The following is a 20,473-nucleotide window of genomic DNA, read 5'->3' as shown; positions in this document are numbered from 1 at the left end:
TTCCAGGGATTCAGAAATGCAGGAGGTTCCAATCCTGCACAGCAGAGCCATGAGCTGACACCTTTTTCCGGGTATCTTTCAAGTCTGGGGCCACTCACTGTAACTTGACGTCACCTACATTAAACCGTTAGGAAGGGTAGGCAATGTACATTGAGTTATTTGCCAAGCCTAGCCCCATTCAGGGAACGGTTTAGAAAAGCCTTACAAGTAGTCATTCTCTAGCAAGAAAGCTTTACACTAATCAAAGAGTAAAAGAATGTTGAATTTGTTTTATTTATTCTTTATTTGCCTTTTTAAAAAAGTATACTTTTCCCTAAAGTTTTTGATTTTGGAAATTTCAAACCTACAGGAAAGTGGCAAAAATAGTATAGTGAATACTCATATACATTTTTATTCAGACTTACCAGTTATTAACATTCTGCCACATTTGCCTTTTTTCTTTCTGTTACACACACATATGTAGTTGTAATGTATTTTCTGAACCACTGGGGAATTTCTTACAGAAATCATGACATTTTATTCCTGAATACTTGAGTAAGTATTGCCTAAGAAGAAGGGCATTCTCCTACATAGCTACAATATAATTATCACACTCAGAAAATTTAACCTTGATATAGGCTTCGTATCTAATATACAGTCCACATTCAGAGTTCCTGTTGTCCCCATAATGTTCTGTATAGCTACTTTGGTTTCCCCCAACCCAGGGGTTATGCATTGTGCTTAGTTGTCATGTCTCTTAGTCTCTAATCTAGAACAATTGTCTAGCTTTTTTTTTCTTTAGTGAGATTTGCATTTTTTTTCTTGTTAGCTGGATATATTTCTTTTCTTTCTTTTTTTTTTTTGTCACAGAACACTGTTTGCAGTAGAGGAAACTGGCATTGCAGTCTGGTGGTATAATGGCTTATTCACATAAAACAGTACATGTTCATCCTTTAGCACAAAAAGTCCTAATGGCGCATACCCTATTAAAATTCAGGACATCTCCAATATTATCTCTGTCTGTTTTTCTTTGTCATCTTTTTTTTTTTTAAATAAACATTTTCAAGGTTTGTCCAAAAGAAGGCCATATAGGTTCTTGGCTAGCAGAAGACAATTCAGAACAGCTGTTGCACACTTGGACTGTCACCTTCTCCAGGCTGGCAGTTGACATCTTATTTTTTTTCCAACTAATTTTTATTTAAAAAAAATTAAAAATGCTCCAACTATCAGTTTTACAAAATCTCTAAGGGAAACACAAGAGCAAGGTGCTGAGGTAAAAAACACCTGAGGCAGCTTTTTCTGTGTGTTTTTCCCATTAAAAAAATCTGTAAATTTAATGCCCTGGGCCAGCAACCTTGGTAAATTTCTACTTTCCTCCACATTTTTTTTAAAGAAAGAAATCATTTTGCTGAATATTGATGGCTTATACACCCAAATGCAAAAAAGACAAAACACCTTCTTTCATTGTGGAATTTTTTCTTTGTTTGGTTGATTGGTTGGTTTGATGGGTTCCTGTTTTCCTCTTCCAAAACGCTAGGACATGTACCATTGACTCTTGTTCTTTTGAGTAACCAAGTGTAAATTGAGGTTGGTTTGTGTGTTTCACTTTTGTTCCTTTCGTGTGATGCGATACTCAGAGCACTGCTTTCCCTGTGAGGGAGTGAGGTGCATAGATACGGGATTGAGATGGAGGGATGAGGGAATTCAAAAGAATGGAGATGAAGAAGAAGGGGAGGGGAGGGAGGGGAGAGATAAACAGAGAGAGATGGAGAATTATATAGCAGTATGCAAAAATCCAGTTTAAAACCTGTGAAGCAAAGAGAAATGGATGTAAGAGCTAGACAGGCATGAGGAGTGACAGAGTTTCTTCTTCAAGGAGATGGTATCCCTTCTGTTGACATGCACAGGTGATCCAGAATTGCTGTGAGTGTCCTTCCTTTGAGATTTCCCTCTGGGTGAATTTTGTGTGGGTGGCCTCAAAGCTCCTGTCTATACTGTGAGACCTCCCAAAGAAAGACTATTCTTTTAAAGTCTAGAAAAGCCTGCTTTCTCTTTAAAAAGAAAAAAAATTAATGATTGATTAAAAATTGTAGATGAGTTATTTGATATATTATTTCTAAAATATATTACTGCTGCAGGCACCCTGTGTAACCCACAGGCCACATATCTTAACATCTTTCCCTTCTAATATGTATACACATGCACAGAGATGACTTGTCACAAAAAAAGGGTGTGCATTTTGCTTGGCTTTGAACGCATCACTATGCTAGTTCAACTAAAAGGGATAGCGTCGTGGGAGTTAAGGAGAGATCCGCATGGATGGTGAAGTGGATGGCTGAAGCCTGCAGAAGCCCTGATGGGGGTGAGAAGCGGGCCCAGTGGTTCTGGCAAACCTGGCTGACCTTCCCCAACCCTCCTCGGCCCCTGGAATTCTCAGGGCCTCTTCAGAGTCCGTGGCAGCCTCCGCAGACTTCTCATTCCTCAGATGGTCTTTGGTTTGCTCCCGATCTGGCTGGCTGTGTTTGGTCTCATTCTGTCAGGTGTTGGAAGGGCTCCATTCATCTGTTGTTTTGCTGGTGCCTGTGGGAGCCTCACTTGCTACGCTGTGAGGCGACTCCCTGAGGGTATTTCTGCTCTTGCTGCTTCACCTGTTGTACAGTTTCCCTGATCTTGTGCTGTGCAGTTGGGGTAGCAAAGAAGTGTCCAATAATTCTGACGATCATTTCCTCATTTTCATCTGGCGTTTGGTCACGAGGCACGATGACTTCTGCACTGGTTAAGTTCTGCAGTTCATTCACGGTCTTGACACCTTTGCCAATCACCCGGCCAGCTGTGGAAGAGGGCACTCTGATACGGGCTTCCAGCTTCACTTCTTCTTTGGGGTTAAAGAAGTTTTCTTCTTTCAGTTTCCCAAAGATCCGTCCATGGGCCTTGAACTGGGCTTCCGGTGGCTGGGTGATGATGACCATCCTTTCGTTGACGTCTGGGCCTTCCGCAAGGGCGATCTTGATGGAGGCTGTGGCGAATCTCACCAGCTGTTTGATGTGTGCTCCCTTCTTCCCGATAATGGCGCCCACAGCCTGGGTTGGGATGAAGAGATTCACAACCTCCTGCTCTGGATAAGAGTGATGATGCGGGAACTGGCCAACCTGGTGATGGGGGTACAAGCTGGAGAAGTATCCGGAGTGCGTATTAACAGCCAACATATAATTTTCAAAGGTCTCACGCAGCTTCTTCATAATCTCTATCTCAGCACTGGCACAGGCCTCAAACTGTGCCCTTCACAGTGATGATTCTTTCCTGGTTATTTATGCTCAAATCCTGCAAAGATGAGATTGCTATCTTGGTCCCTGTTTCATGTTCAATTTTCTTCAAATTTCTGCCTTCTTTTCCAACCAAGCCATTGTGGGCCAAGATTTTCAGAGGAATCTCTTTGGCTAGTTTGGTCTCATATGCCTCTTTCTGCATGATTTCAAGAATCATGAGGCATGCTTCAGAAGTCCCCCCTGGGGTGGCATGGATGGTGACAGGCTTCTCTGCAGCTCCAGAGTTCTGTTTTCTATGGATATCTATCCGGGACTGGGTCTGCTTAGTGATGTTCTTTATGGTCAAGCCCTTCTTTCTGATGATGGCACCAACAAACTGCAAACTGTAGGGGACCAGGACCTGCAGCAGGAAATCAATCTGTCTGGCCTAAGAAGTGCCCCCAGGTCGTGGCCTTGCTCCCCAGGAAGAGTGGTCCCCACGCTGGGCTCGCTGAGGGGGCGAAGGGGAGCTCACCTCTTCATCCGGGATGTAGGAAATCTTGAAGGACTAGTTCTCAAACTGATGCCCGCTTAGCCTCTCCATGTCTATTTTCTTCTCTTGTTGCATATGTGACGTTGACAACAGTGGTTTCTGTGTCTGTGTTGACTTGTTGTTCCACATTCTCCACTGTTCCATATTGAGCCAAAAGTCCATCCAACACCTCCCACTGGAGGTGAGGAGGGATGTTTCGAATCTGAATTTTTCTCCTCCTTAGCTTTTTAGAGACTGAGTAATCAACTTCCATGATTTTCCCATGCAATTCCACTTTACCCGAGAGGGTCTCGATGGCGCGGATGGCCCAGTTCTTGTAGGGGTAGTCCACGAAGGCGTAGCCGGACTTGAGCAGGACCTGTCCGGTGGGGGGCAGCTTCCTGTCCCCAAAGAGCTGCCAGAGGTCGTCGGCGGTGACCGCAGGGCTCAGGTTCCCGATGTAAAGCTTGTTCATCATCCGTCTCTTCCCCGGGAGCCCGCGCCTCCCCCGGCCTGGTACCCGGCGCTCCTCGCCTCCTCCGCTGCCCTCCTCTCCTCCACTGCCCTCCCCGCCCACCGCCCGCCGGCCACCCACCCCCACCCTCAGCCTGGCTCCCCCGACCACTGCCGCCCGGCCCGCCCGGGGGCAGAGGCTGAGATTGGCATTTTGAAGAATCCAGGCCAGATAATATTCCTCAATTTAGCTGTGATTGTTTCCTCATGGTTAGATTCGAGTTAAACATTTTTGGCAGGAATACCATATGGGTGGGTGACTTCCTTCCTTCCTTCCTTCCTTCCTTCCTTCCTTCCTTCCTTCCTCCCTCCCTTCCTTCCTTCCTCCCTCCCTTCCTTCCTTCCTTCCGTCCTGCCTGGCTGCCTGCCTGCCTCTCGGTTTCAAGCAATCTTCCCACCTCAGCCTCCCAAGTAGCTGGGACTACAGGCATTCGCCACCATGCCTGGCTAGTTTTTTTGTATTTTTTCTTAGAGACAGGGTTTTGCCATGTTGGCCAGGCTGGTCTGGAACTCCTAGCCTCAAGTGATCCACCTACCTCAGCCTTCTAAAGTGCTGGCATTACAAGAGTGAGCCACCGCGCATGGCCTGGATGACATCTTTTTTGGTGCCACACGTCATTGCATGATAATCAGTTTGTGTCATCCTTGGTGATATTAAATTTAGTCATTTAGTTAAGGTTGTAGCTGCCAAATCTCTCCATTGTAAAAGGTTTATTTCCCCTTTAGTATATAAGTGATCTGCTGGCTGAATTTAAACTACGTTGGTAGTTTAAAAATAGTGATTTTCAGGGTTGGGCGCGGTGGCTCATGCCTATATCCCAGCACTTTGGGAGGCTGAGGCGGGTAGATCACTTGAGCTCAGGAGTTTGAGACCAGCCTGGCCAACATGGTGAAACCCTGTCTCTACTATAAAATACAAAAATTAGTCGGGCTTGATGGTGCATGCCTGTAATCCCAGCTACTCAGGAGGCTGAGGCAGGAGAATCGCTTGAACCTGGAAAGAGGAGAGATTGCCCCACTGCACTCCAGCCTGGAGGACAGAGCAAGACTCAGTCTCAAAAAAAAAAAAAAAAAAAAAAAAAGAAATTATGATTTTCTGTTTGTAAAATTTCTTCTTTGTTTATTTGTGGGTATTATTTATAAAGAAGAGCTGTCCTTTCCTTATCTCTATACCCCATTTGTTTTTATCAATATGGAGTTTTAAAAATCATTATATTATTGATTTTGGTCATTATTTCCTTTAATGCTCAAATTAACCCATATTTGGTCAGTGGGAGCCTCATCAAGCTGTTTCTCTGAGCCTTTGCCATATCCCCATCAGTTTTTTTTTTTTAGCATAGTTTGATAGTTTCTGGCACAATAAGATGTTCTGTGATTACCTTTTACTTTACCTGCCTCAGTCCCAGAATCAGCCATTATCCTGAAGAGCTCCCTGGTTCCTTTTGGTGGGTAATGGCATTCAGAAACTATGATCTGGACACAAGATGTGTCCATTGCTACATGAATGCCTTTTGCTTCTAGGACCTTTTAAGAGAACAGAGCTAGCAATGAATATTTTTAAGTATGTTTGTGCGTATTTGTATACATAATGAAGACTTGATACTGATTTCTGTAATTCCAATTTAACAATATAGGTTCTTTTTTCCCTCATTTCATATTTGTATCTCCTTGAGAGCCCTGGTTACTTATAGCATCAATATGTTTCAAAATATTTACACATTTGCAGAATACTATAGTATGCAAAGGTAGTTTCAGAATTGCTACATAAATACCACCATCAACAATAAATGTATTAAGTAATATTTAAGATTTTTTTGTAATTCTTTTTATCCTTAGGATATTTTGCACTGACAGTGTTCAGTTAGAGTAGTGAGTTCAAAAATTATTTGGATTAATTTTTTTATTATCTTCTGGGTAGTTTCATTATCTATTTGCTATATAGCTTTATTTATTTATATTAGTATTCAATTCTAGACATTTTCTCTCCCATTCATTGTCAAGCTGACTTACACTTAAAAATTAAACATTTACACAGTTCAAAACTCCAGTATATAAAACAATATACTCAGATGTCCCATATTTCCCTATCCCTTCTCTCCTGTTTCCACTCATCTCCTTCAGGTAATCAGTTTCATTTCTGGGTTATTCTTCCTGTATATCTTTTTGCAAAAATAAGCAAATGAATCATCTGTGTATATGTGATGTATATATATATATTCTTATTTCCCCTTTTTCCTAATATAAAACCTACTACCTTAGATGTATTCTTAAGCACATAGCTTGTTTTACTTAACATATTCTTAGAATCTCAAAATCAGTCCACAAAAGTTCATAAAGATCATCCTTATTCTTTTTTTACAGCAGTATATAGTGCCATCTGTGAATATACTATAGTTTATTCAATCTTTTCTTTATAGCATCTAGGATGATTGCAGTATTTTGCTATGATAAATAATGCTACAAAGAACAATCTGTGTATGTTTTCTTTTTTCTTATTATTGGAATGTGTCCTCTATAAATTACTCAAAGGAGGCAGCAAATATCACATTATGTTAATAGCAATGAAAACTAGTGCTATATTTTCATTTTAGGAGACTTGGACACAGTTGTAGGGCTGGAAAAAGAACTGAGTAATGCCAAAGTGGAACTTGAACTCATGGCTAACAAAGAAAGAGAAAGTCAGGTGAGTTTTCTAGTCAAGTCTTAATTTCTAAATCCCTATTATTTTTTCTTTCAAAATAGTTTATATTTAAAAGCATATAATTCTCCAAGTATAATATCTGAGTCCAAATGCCAGGTATGACTTTTTTCTTTTTGGAGATAAGTTATTTTATATATACATTATCTCAAAAAGATGCTCCCGTTTTTAGATTGGGACCATTAAAACTTATTAAGTGCTGGAAAAACGTAACCCTCTCTCCCCATTGCTAACTGGAATAAAATAATTGTAAAGGCCGGGTGCAGTGGCTCATGCCTGTAATCACAGCACTTTGGGAGGCCGAGGTGGGCGGATCACTTGAGGTCAGGAGTTCAAGACCAGCCTGGCCAATATGACGAAACCCCGTCTCTACTAAAAATACAAAAATTAGCCAGGTGTAGTGGCGGGTACCTGTAATCCCAGCTACTTGGGAGCCTCAGGCAGGAGAATCGCTTGAACCTGGGAGGTGGAGGTTGCAGTGAGCTGAGATCGTGCCATCACACTCCAGCCTGGGCAACAAGAGCAAAACTCCGCCTCCAAGATAATAATAATAACAGTAATTGTAAAGCACTAGTGAAAAAAGGAAGTGTTGTGTGATTGCTGCTTAGAGTTATGACATTAGACCCATGAAATCAGTTTTAGAAACATTAAACAAGAGAAATTTGAGTATAATCAATGTTTATTGAGTACTCATGTGCAATGTACTGTGCTAGGTATTTAAATTAGCACTAATGCTCACAACTCTACACAAAGTAAGTGGTGTCGGCCCAATTATTATAGACGAAGAAGCTGAAACACTGATTTCTCTTTTAAAATGGGAGTGGAAAATAGTCATGTAACTAATAAATGCCAGAGTTATGATTCAAACTCAAGCCTTTTGTGACTTCACATACTTCCTAAGAAGATTCATTTCCTAGAGCACATTTTTCCCACCTTATGCTTTAACTCTCTCTAGCATAGAGTTCTCTTCAATTTTTTTAGAAGAGACCTTTAAACCTTAGAGATTCCCTTCCCCCTGCCTTTCCTCCACAGCTAGTTGCATATTCAACTATGATGTTGAAGAAATACTAGGACCACAGCGCAGAGTTACAGACTGAAACTAAAAGCTTGTTTGTTACTATGTTGGCATCTCTTTTAGAAGATCAGTCAGTGTCATGGCTTCCTAAACTCAGTTTAGCTAGCTAGTCCAAATAGCTCTTAGTTTTTTTTTTTACCTTTTGCCATAGCTAGATCTGTAATATAAAACCTGTGTTTCTATTTGTGATGGAATTATCATATTTTATCTTTTGATTTCATTACCATATTTCTGCTTACTAACAGACTCATGTTTTTCAACTCAATTAGTTTTCAGGATATGAGAATGTGTGGCATTTAAGAAATACCAGTTTTAAAAATCCCCTAGTCTCCCTTCCTTTTTGTGGTTCTACCTTAGCCGTTATCTGAGTATTCATATCAGATATTTTAGTTTCTACATCCTCTTCCTGTTTTTGTCGCATTTATCAAATCCAGAGTAATGTTACTTTTTGATTCTGTCCTGTTTTCAGGATCATGAAATTGTAATGCCTATGAATAGATATTTTGAGTGAGTGATATTTAGCTATGGCTAAATTCCTTTAAAGGGTTTATTTAAAATAATTTGTCCTTACCGTAAAGATTGTATGGATATGTGGTATCTACAGGAAAGACATTATAACCTAGTGGCTCTGAGTCAGCTTCCCTGAGTTCACATTCTGGATTTACCACTTACTAGCCAGCCCTGTGATTTTTGAACAAGCTCCTTAATTTCCCTCAGACTCAATCACCTTGTCTGTAAATTGAAGAGTAGAAGAAATCACCTTATGTATAAATCAAAGAGTAGTTATCTCATAGGATTTTTGTGAGGATTCACTCATTCATTCATTAGCTATATGGGGACCTTCTCTAAGCTTGGGCTAGTGCTGGGGATGAGGTAGTGAATGAAATCAGTAAGGTCTCTGGCTGTATGTAGTTAATTTCTCCTGGGGAGATACAGACAATAAATAAACATTATAATTATAGAGTATAGTAAGTGATATGAGGGAAATGGTAGAAAGCAACATGGATGGAGACCATCTTAAATAGGGTGGCCAAAGAAGGCTTCTCTGAGCAGACGACATGTAAGCTGGGACCTGAGGATGAAAAGGAGGCAGCCCTGGGAAAGATATTTCAGGCAAAGGGAGTAGTAGTTGTAAAGGCCGAGTCAAGAGAAAGTCTGGTGTTCCTGGAACAGAAAAAGTCTAGTGTGCCTACAGAGTCATGAGTGAGCAGTAAAATGGCAGATATCAAAGTAGGAAAAGTAGGCAGGAGCCAGATCACTAGGTTTGTTAAAAGGATTAAATATACACAAAACATTTATTAGAGCACCCGGGGCATAGTAAATGTTAGCAGCTATGGTTATTATCAAGATTTTTTTTTTTTTTTTTTTTGAGACGGAGTCTTGCTCTGTTGCCAGGCTGGAGTGCAGTGGCGTGATCTTGGCTCACTGCAACCTCCGCCTCCCGGGTTCAAGTGATTCTCTTGCCTCAGCCTCCTGAGTAGCTAGGATTACAGACACACACCAACACACCTGGCTAATTTTTGTATTTTTAGTAGAGATGGGTTTCGCCATGTTGGTCAGGCTGGTCTCGAACTCCTGACCTCGTGATCTGCCCACCTCAGTCTCCCAAAGTGCTGGCATTACAGGCATGAGCCACCGCGCCCTGCCTATTATCATGATTTTTAATGAACTTTGTCATAACCAAGTACTTGTCATTTTCTGGTGAGAACACTGAAAGTTTAGGGCATGTAGTGCCAGCTTTTGGCAATATTTCTTCATAGGTGGTGGCGTGTTCTTCCATCAGGAGGCATGTAATGTTTGGTGATCTCTCATGATGTTAGCAGCTGTTGCTGTTTGATGCCTTATCCATTAATTCATTAAGAGTTGCAAAATGGAGATATCCTAATGCTATCATTGTTTTCATTTGTTAGGTGAAATACATAAAAACTTCATCTCTTCTTGCTTCTGCTAATGGTGACCATTCTTTTTCAGTATCATAATAAGCTTGTTAAATGAATTTGATGTGTTTTACAGTGCCAGCTAAAGTGGAAGACATCATTAAGAACGACTATGACATCTTCCCATAAAACATCCTTTGTTACCATACTGCATGGATTATTGATTTGATGCTGTAGAGCCCTATTCATGTTCTCGTTTTCTTTTCCATTACTGGCTGATAGTGATAGATATGCAAAAGCATTTGCCTCAGTGTTAAAATGTAAACATGGCAGACATTGTTTCCTCTTTTCACAGATGGAACTTTCTGCTCTACAGTCCATGATGGCTGTGCAGGAGGAAGAGCCACAGGTGCAGGCTGCTGATATGGAAAGATCTCATAAAGGTCTTTCAAAACTTTTTAAAGACCACTGGAAATGTTCACAGCTCAGAATACTTGTAGGGCCTCTTCAGACAATATTTGCACACATCGAATCCCTTGGCCAGTGATTATCAATATCCCACTTGAAAGTATAGGCAGAATATTTCAAGAACATTTGTTCCCATGCTCCCCTCTGCTGAATAATCCTTTTATTACTATTTTCACATCCACACTTATTTTTTGACTTCTAGGACCTGCAAATGCAACTGGTTGATCCTGAAGACATAAGAGCTATGAAACGCCTGACCCAGGAAGTCTTACTTCTTTGGGAAAAAGTTGCTTCAGTAGAATCCCAGGGTCAAGAAATTTCAGGAAACCAAAGACAACAGGTAAGTTATTGGAATATAAACCTTATTTATTTATTTACTTTTTTTGTATTCTTTTTTTTTTTTAGTAGAGATGGAGTTTCACCATGTTGATCAGGCTAGTCTTGAACTCCTGACTGCAAGTGAGCTGTCCTCCTCAGCCCCTCAAAGTGCTGGAATTACATACAGGCATGAGTCACCACATTGAGACACGGTCTCACTGTGTCACCCAGGCTGGAGTGCAGTGGTACGATCATAGCTTACTGCAGCCTCAAACTCTGGGGCTCAAGGAATCTTTCTGCCTCAGCCTCCTGAGTAGCTGGAGCTGCAGGTGCACACCACCATGCCTGGCTCAAACTAAATTTTTCTACTGTGAAATAAACCATGGTAAAGCTGTCAATCTCAGCTATTTGTGGAGGGTTAGTTGATGGTATTTCATAGAGAAACTGTGCTCTGACGTTTCTTACTTTGGTCGGTAGCAGCTATAGATGCCCCTTTCTGACATTTGTAGTTCTGAAAAGAGCAGCAGTTCTTTTGGACACATACCAATAGTTATCCCTCACACTCATACCTAAGTCACCTCCCTCTCAACTGAATCTTTCTCTTTTATCTGCATTTAACCATGTTCAAATCTCTCCCAGTCAAAAAAAAAAGAAAGAGAAAGAAACCCCTACATTTGCCCCAAATTTCTTTGTAGCTACAGCCCCGTTTAACTTTTCTTCAATGCCAGACTTTTCCAAAAGACTCATCTCTCTCACTAACTACTCACCCCACTCCATTCTGGCTTTTAACTCTACCTTAAACAACTCTGGTTATACATTATCATAGCTCATTATCTTTATAGCACTTATTACACTCACAATGACACGCATCTATGATTAATGAATGTCTTTTTCCTCCCCTAGATAGTAAGCTTCCCCCTAGAACCTAGAACAGGGTCTGTCCCATAGAAGGTGCTCAGTAAATATTAATTGAATGAATGAAGAATACTAGTAAGTCCTATTATATACATTTCCCTCTTGCCTGTCCTGTTTCCCTCTTACTCTTTTCTCTTGGCTGCTTTCCTGTGCTTCTAGCTTCTCTCCTTTTTCTTCTTTTTGCTCCCATGTTTGAATTCCACCTTACAGGTTTTAAAGATTAAAAAAAAGATAATATGACACTGATTCGAAAACCATAAAATAGTATCAAAAGCTTAAGTACTAAGATAGTGGGCTTTTTAAGTCATAGTACATGCTAATGCATTTTCTTGTTTCTCAGGATTAACTGTGGTTTCATGTCTCACTGTGCCATTTGCGTATTGCTTCCTCTCTCTTCTTTTCTCAGTTGCTGCTGATGCTAGAAGGACTAGTAGATGAACGGAGTCAGCTCAATGAGGCCTTACAAGCAGAGAGACAGCTCTATAGCAGTCTGGTGAAGTTCCATGCCCATCCAGAGAGGTAAGAGAGTGGCTGTTTTTCTTTTATTCTTTATTGAAATTTTTATTTCTTTTACTATTGTATTCTTTTTATGCCTTTTATTCTTCATTAAGTGCAGATGCTTATGATACTGAAGAGGGGAGAAAAAACAGGGACAATTACCAGGGCCACCCACTTTGTCATTTGTTTTATGGATTGCTCTGAGCCTCAGTGTCAAAATCTTAAGTCGGGAATAGCGCCTGTTTCATACAGCTATTGCAGAGATTAAATAAGAAGACATCTTTGGTGTCTAAAACAATGCCTTGTATATACTAAGCACTCAATGTATGTTCATTTCTTTTCTGTGATCCATGTCCTGTTAAAGGCTGTTCTATTACAAACATAAGGCTATACCCTGTCTCTACTAAAAATAGAAAAATTAGCTGGGTGAGGTAGTGCACACCTGTAGTCCCAGCTACTCGGGAGGCTGAGGCAGGAGACTCACTTGAACCTGGGAGGCAGAGGTTGCAGTGAGCCGAGATCGCACCACTGCACTCCATTCTGGGTGACAGAGAAAGACTCTGTCTCAAAAAAAAAAAAAAAAAAAAAAAAGTAAGGCTATAATGGGCTCTGATATTCATTTAATATCATCAAAGAAAATATATTAATTGGGATGGCTAATATCATCCTGGGACCACCGATAACTATCATGATGAATACATTTTCTTCTACCTCTTGATTTGTGGTCACATATATGATACCTCTCTGGATCATTTTCTATACTCTTCATTTTTTTTTTCTCATTTTGCCTCCCCTACTAGCCCCTTTTCCTCTTTTTCAATTATTATTATTATTATTATTTGCTATTCAGTTTCTTGTAATTTATTGTTGGGCTTTAAAAATGTTTTCTTTCTACCAGGAAAATGAAGGCAGAGGAAAGGTATGATAGGACCAGTTGATTGTGTTACTTTTTAAAGAACCTCTGGAGCTTTAGTTTTTATGAACCAGATTCCTTTTCAGCACACCATCCCACCGTCAAGTTTGGTAACAAATGAGAAAACAAATATCTTCAGTAGTGGTTCTACTTGGCTCAGTCTTGCTCCAGTTTATATTTAGTTTGTCCTGGGTTTTAGTTTTTCAGAAACAAAAGCTTTTAGTCAAATAATGAAATTTCTCTTGTTTGGGCTATAGGGGTGTGAAATAAGTCTTAGGAGCTAAAATTTTATGTGAAATTGGCCCAGAATCTAGCATAAGGGGTAAGCTTTTAAAAAAAGCAATGGTCCTTACTAATCTATCAACAGTGAACACAAATGCCACACAAAGACTACATTCATTTATTGTGTCCTGGAGAACAATTACTTTACAAAGTCGTGTGGCTCAAAGTGGTATTGATGGTTCTTTGGAAACAAATGTGGACTCACTACAGTTGATAGCTAATCCATTTTCCTTCCATGTGGCATGTTTAATCAGCTCTGAGAGAGACCGCACTCTGCAGGTGGAACTGGAAGGGCTCAGGTGTTACGCAGTCGGCTAGAAGAAGTTCTTGGAAGAAGCTTGGAGCGCTTAAACAGGCTGGAGACCCTGGCCGCCATTGGAGGTGGGGAACTGGAAAGTGTTTGAATTCATCACAAGCTTGCCTACTGAGCACTGGCGGGTCAGACTGCAGCCCAGGATGGAAAACCTTGTTTGCACTAACCAGAAAGATCCTTGTCTGACTTTGGCAGAATTAAATGGTGACTTACTAATGATAGAACTGGTACAAGTAGCATCAACTACAAAGTGAAACTCACTTTAGCCTACATGGATCTCATTGTACATATATATCAATTCCTAAATTGAATGGTGGAGGTTGCAAAGTGTATTTGCACATTTTAAATCATTCTGTTTTAGTTTTTCCATTTTCATTCATTCTTATCCCTAGCTCTTCTCATTCCCTCATCCCTTCTGTGGGCCAATAAAGTTTATTCTTCCCCCACTTTCACAATCCATTTCATGTGTCCCATATCATATCATAAATGCATGTGTGTGTAGTATTTTTGCCATTCAGTCAACTTCTCTTTGAGTGAGAGCATTTTTTAAATCAAAGGAATACAAGTTTTAAGATGAGAGAGTGGGAAAGAGATTGAGTCTATAAGAATGACTTCGCAAAAGTGATATAATCCTTATCAGAAGGTAATCAAAACCAGGAGAGTAGTCTTGTAATAGTAGACTGCAAGTATTGGGAAGGCCAAGTTAAAGAACAGAGGCAAGAACTATGAAAGTGATCATAGTCAACTTTTATCTCCAATACTGTCTCAGAGTTGACTGTTGTACACAAGTGAAATTAGATTAGGTACAGGTTAAATTCTACTTAAAATTTGTTCTTTACTGATTCCTTTACGTTTCTTTAAGCCAAGGTCATGCTATTTAGTCAGAACATGACTTCTAGAATGGCCTTCCAGAGTCAGAATTCTCTGTTTACAAAGATAATTTCAAATGTAGTATCTCTCTTTACATTCAGTGTTTCACCAAATAACTCATTACAGCCAGAAGAGGGTATTGCTTCTTCCATTTGTGGCACTAGATAGGATCCTATGTTTTTCACTATTTAGTATGCATACATTTCTCCATATAAAAATAAGTAATAGGCTTCAGGCTTTGAAGTGCTTGAATAGTTTAAAAAGAAATGTTACAGATGTATGTTTATAGTTTTAATCGTCTCAATGCTTTCTTGTGGCAACATGACAGGTATAAGGAGAGGGGCACTGGAGATTGTATTTCTGATGTCTCGAATGTCAGGAGTGTGAAAAGTAACCAAGATTGCTTTGCAGCTTTGTGGGTTCAACATCATGAATTTGTTTTTATTTCCTCTGGTTTTAAGTTTCCTAGGTTAGAAGCTGAGGTTTCAGTTACTTTAAACATGGAATTTGGGAACAGGGATTGAGGATTTCTAGCACAATAAATGTGACTGAATACCCTTTTTAAACTAAGTGGGGCACAATGATTTTTTTCCTTCCTTTTTTTTTTACATGACGCTTTATTTCTTTCACATGTTGACATGGCTTGTATTACACTCTAAATTTCATCTGTTTCTGTAACTTTAGCTGTGTCTATAACAGATAGAGCATCAGTCAAACTAGAGTGGACAGGGAGAAAATGTTCTACTGGGGAAGCACTCTGGAATCTTCTGATTAAGTCATTTGCAAAAGATTGATAGCCATAAGCCTTACTCTTAATGGATCTGCCATTTCAGTTTCAATGGCTTTTGAGGAAAAAGGAGTCATTTAAGGAAGGAGATAGGAAGTGTAGGCTGATCCATCCACTTTTCTTAGTCTTCTAATTTTAAGAGACCCTTTCTTGCACAAAATTTTTTGTAACTTTCCAGAAGTAAAGAGGAAGGTAATGGAGCTATAGAAATGTCAACCCATCAAAGACTAGTTTGTTGTGTCATTACAACAAGGCATTTAGGGAACATCTTTCCTTAATTTTACTAACAGACCAGAGAAGCCTTCTGAGTCCGCTAGTAAGATTCAGCTCCGGGTGATTCTTGGTTTCTAATGGCTCATAGTGATTACAGTTTATGTTAATAATCACTCCTACTTCTGTCAACCTGCAGCAAGAGTAGATTGATAGCAGGATAAATTAAAAGTCTGATCTTAATGTCATAAATGTGACTAAAATATGGTACTAACTTTCTGGTCTAGATAGCTGGAATGAGGCTTGCAAACAGTGTTGTCTGGAGAGAGCTTGCTGGTCTAACAACTTTGTGTGATAATTTGGCATCTGACTAGAGAGCATGAGTCTGATAAATTTTATAATCCACACATAGATCATGCTGTGGTTGGACACATCATTTAATAATATTTAGCGTGATATAATATTACATTTTCTCTTCAGGAGCACAGACTCTTTCTCATACTGGATTATTCTACCTTTCACAGTCATTTTTCAACATGACAGTAATTTTAGATAAAGCATCCTGTGCTTATAGAACCTTGTGCTTGAGTAAAAATAATCTTCAAATAAAAATAATGAAGTAAATTTTTACTTAGGCCGTGCTTAATTGGAAGCATAGAACTTAAATTCAGAAAAAAATCCATATGATAAATTTTGTTTTTCTCATGTTTCCTTTTTGAATAATAGCAAATAATGCAGAGTAATGGTTGTAAGAGTTCAGGGTAGATGAAATCTGTAGGTTTTAGAACTATAGAGTTGAAAAGAACCTCCAAGAGGACTTATTTAATGAGTGAAATAAATGTCCTTAGGTAGATATTTTCCCAAACTCTTTTCTATTGAAAGTTTATAGTATGGAAAATTTGATGACTATTAGTACCTAGTATAAATCAACATTCATCTGATGTTCTCTTTTTAGATAACCAAGTTATAACTTTTTTGAAAAGACATTATTGGACTAAGTTAGTAGGTCAGCCTTTTTCTTTGGTAGTGTGTACTCTTATCTGCCACCGAATCTTCTCCACACCCTCTTCTCTTCATTCAGCTGTGGACAGCAGTAATATTTTCAGGACCTTTGCTTCTTAGAGGAAATACATTTTTCCTTATTTATATTTTTAAAAGATGTTTCTATTACATTATATATAGCAAGAGATCTATTAAGGATCCAGAAAATCTTAACCTGTAGAGGATATGAGTTCCTAACCATAAGAATTAGTTTCCTTGAGGGTTCTTTAGTATATTCTTTTTACACGGTTTATGCATAAGTAAACTCTGTGGCCAATGTACATAAAAAACCTATCACTTTTATGCTCATTCATCCTCCTAATTCCGTGTCTGGGTCATGAGATGTTTGGCTCATAGCTTCAAAAACAGTTCAGGAAAACTGATTTCAGTTCTCTCTATGTTGATCTTCCAGTTGGATCTGGAGTCTTCTGATTGTGGAAAGGAGTAGCAGATCACATTATACTGAAAATTGTCCTTTTCATTGAGAAATAAAGGTTGACTGAGCTACCTAAAGTCACTTTCCTTTGGACTGTAAGCCTTAGAGAGAACAATAATACCTTTGCTTTTCTTGAGGTAGTATTAGAAAACTCTAGTTCCCATTGATAGGATAAACTTGTTTTCTCATTTCATGGTCTTTTTATATAAAACAGTCACAAAATCTTGACATTTGGCATCCCTGAAAAGCTCAAGTGGCCTTTTCAAATAGGGTATTATGTAGTATTCTGCAGGTTTACAGTCAGTATCCTGCAAGGAAACATGACAAACTTCCTGTGAGGTTAGGAAGAAATATTAGTAACACACACACTTAAAGTCCATTTTCCATTTTACTGTGTAGAAATTGTACTAGAGATAGAACAAATGAAATTAGATTTCTTTTCCAGATATATCCTGTGAGATACCAGCACAGAGTATTTTCTCTCAGTTCTCTCAGGGTTAAAGCTCAGTTAGCTTTTCTTTTCTCTTTGGTAGTGTGGAACCATTTGTACCATAGAAAGAATAGCTGGAAATATGGAACTCCAATGTGGCAATACAGTAATAAACAGAAGGAATGAGTCAGTAGGATAATATATTGGAGTGATTTCTGTAGGGTAATGATTTCAGTTATAATGTGTTTTAGAATGTGGATTTAAGCCACCTTCTCACCCTTTGCACCAGTAGCTTTGTTAAAACATTTTATTATGATCAAATAACAAGCCTGTTGCTTTTAAGTAGTCTAAGTGTTAACAGAAGGTAAGTCTTCAACTTCTCCATGTTCTCATCTGGGCCAAGATGAATTTTCTAAATAAAAAATAGCATCGTAATTTGCCTCCAACAAAGAATGGGAAACGGAAATAAACACAAAACTGTGGTCCTGACAATACTAATTCTACCAGGTTTCAAATAAGAATAATTAAACTTATAAAGTGACATACTGATTATTTTTGTGTTACTCTCCCTTTTTGTTGTTTAAAATCAAATTCCAGAAGTAAAAATCTTTATCATATTGTTTTGCTCTTACTTAAACTGGAAGGGTAAAATAGAAAGTTCAGCAACATCAGAAAATGTTGTATTTAAAATAATATGGAGAATAGGGGTTTTAAGTACATAAACCAAATTGGCTTCCTTGCAGGTTTACTTTTAGTGTATAACATGAATATGTAGTGTTTCTTTTTACAATAATCAAAGTCATAGCTCCAAGATAGTGACCTCACTCTCAATCTATAACCTTTGGAGGCATGTGCATATATCAGCACATTTTATAAATTATGAGTTTCTATCTTTGTCCATGAAGTCTTGTTAGTTTTCACTTAAAATTTTGTAGGTTGTTGAGAAGAATTAAAGTGATTCATAACTTCATGCTTGAACCTGGGAGGTGGAGGTTGCAGTGAGCCGAGATCATGCCATTGCACTGCAGCCTAGGCAACAAGAGTGAAACTCCGTCTTAAATAAATAAATAAATAAAGTGGTTCATAACATCAGATGAAGAAGGAGGTGAGTGATATATTAAATGATCAGAAACTTGGCATTACATTATTTCCAGGACCATTTCCCCACCAAAATAAGCTGTATATTTTTCATTTCTTCATGGCACTGTGCTGTTAATTTGTGTTAACATTTGTGCTAAAATGGAGTGTAATTTTTACATATAAGTGTTAGAATTTTAGCTATCTTAGTTGAGACACAAAAAATTGTTACTGATCCAATAAGCTTATCAAAGGCCAATAGAAACTATTTGGTTTTATTCTTAAAATATTTATTAAAAAAAGAAGTAGAGAAAGCTTGTATCTTTTTTTTCCTTATAGGAGAATCAATCTATTGATTATTTACTAAATTCCAAGTCAAAGCAAGGCTTGTAGAATGAGTATTTATTTAACTAAAGGAAGGAAGAAGAAACCCAAATTTTTCTCCTCTTGAAGAAATGAAAAGTGTAACACTAAAGAAACAGTGTTACACTTTCCCCAGAAATGGGACATAGGCTAATTTACCTTAAAAACCCTTCCTTGCTTTCTTTGCTGTAGGAGAATAGCAGAAAGCACGACAGACGTTTGAGGAGCCAACTGTGGTGGGTAGTGCTGTCTCTAAACATTCCTAGAAAAGCCTGTTTCTCGTGTTCTTTGAAGAAAAAAAGAGACCATTGCTTCCACCCACCATCAGTGAAGATGTAACTAGCATGTTACAAGAGTGAATAATCTGGACTTCAGAGATTAAGTCACCAATAGTGATCCCACAAGCACTCACTGGAACTCCTATAATGTCTCCACTTTGTCCATGCCATTTAGCCATCTCATCTCCTAGATGGACTGTGCCTATGTTTCTTAAGGAGAAAGTGAATCATTGGTAGATATCCCACACAAGCAGCTGGACTTTCCAGTGATAGCTTTCTTGGGGCTATTAGGAAAACTAAACAAGAAATGAGGCTTTCTGGGTCTGCCTGTATGTCTTCTGCATAAGAAAAAGAAGAGACATCAAATCAACCAATAAGAAAAGCCCAAGTAAGCGTCCTCAAATCTTTTGGGATTTGGCACTTGGGGACATGAGTAGTTGTCTGGGATACGTCATGTTCTCAACAGTTTCTTTATAGTAGTAGGATCACCTTCTTATAATAGGATCACCTTCTTGTTGCTATAGCTGTATCCGACCTTCCCTTCTCCCTTGAGTGCTTGCATGAGCTCCACTTTTCCTTTTGCTTGAACAGCTTCTCCTGAGTCCTCCTTACTGATGGTTGTGACTTTATATACATCTCTCTCCCTCCAGAGAGATCCCTCTGTCCTCACTCTCTGATTTCATTGAGGATCTTGGGTGAGAGAGAGGGACCTGCAGGATGAAAAAATGTCTACTCTAAGACAGCTAGATTGGCAGGTTGGCTGGTCACTGATGGTTATAATGACTGCGGGACAAGATTAACTTCAGAATAAATGAACAGGAGACACAGATATGAAGACAGTCAGATTCTGATTGATATGTTCTGAAGTACTCCAGGTACTGCAAGTCATTTGCTCTAATTCTGAACTGTAGGCAAACTGCTTTGTAAAGTTGCTTCTTCTTCAGCCTTCTTTCCTGTAGCCTAGCATGGAGAATCTGACCAGACCCCATTTTGAGGAGGTCAGCCCACCCTGGAATGTACTTTTTACATTAGGGCATTAGTATTTCCATCACAATACTTGCCATATTACTTGGCATAGGAGAGATGCTTAGTGTAATTGTGAGTTAACAAGCCTTTGGATCAGGGCTTGACTCATGATAGACAAAGTATATGCCTGCTGGATGGAAGAATCTCTTGGGTAAGCATCATTTTTCTTTCTATCACCTTTCCTTGAAAATACATCTTCAGCTTTGGGTAGGAGGAATCTTGGTGTATGAAATCATTGCAAATTTACTTCATCTTTTCTGGAGTTTGAGGTTGTGACTCTCCTGCTACCAACTAAATAAAGCTTACTTTACCATAACTGTTTTGTGTCC

General features: G+C 39.0%; 1 protein-coding gene and 1 pseudogene across 1 annotated transcript; one reads left to right on the top strand and one right to left on the bottom strand.

The window, feature by feature from the left end:
* Positions 1–2,570: 2,570 nt before the first annotated feature.
* Positions 2,571–4,285, bottom strand: LOC104002006 (insulin-like growth factor 2 mRNA-binding protein 2; annotated as a pseudogene).
* Positions 2,937–14,085, top strand: LOC745074 (myomegalin). The gene is given in 6 exon segments (XM_054670156.2): positions 2,937–3,164; positions 6,861–6,952; positions 10,590–10,727; positions 12,027–12,139; positions 13,568–13,605; positions 13,608–14,085. Coding segments are annotated over 5 exon segments (426 nt in total). The 5' UTR covers positions 2,937–3,164; positions 6,861–6,925; the 3' UTR covers positions 13,718–14,085.
* The last annotated feature ends 6,388 nt before the right edge of the window (positions 14,086–20,473 follow it).

This window comes from Pan troglodytes, chromosome 1 (genome assembly GCF_028858775.2).
Source record: "Pan troglodytes isolate AG18354 chromosome 1, NHGRI_mPanTro3-v2.0_pri, whole genome shotgun sequence".
In the NCBI taxonomy this organism is placed as follows: Eukaryota; Metazoa; Chordata; class Mammalia; order Primates; family Hominidae; genus Pan; species Pan troglodytes.
The sequence above is the reverse complement of the archived record's forward strand: the minus strand, read 5'-3'. Positions and strand labels throughout refer to the sequence as shown.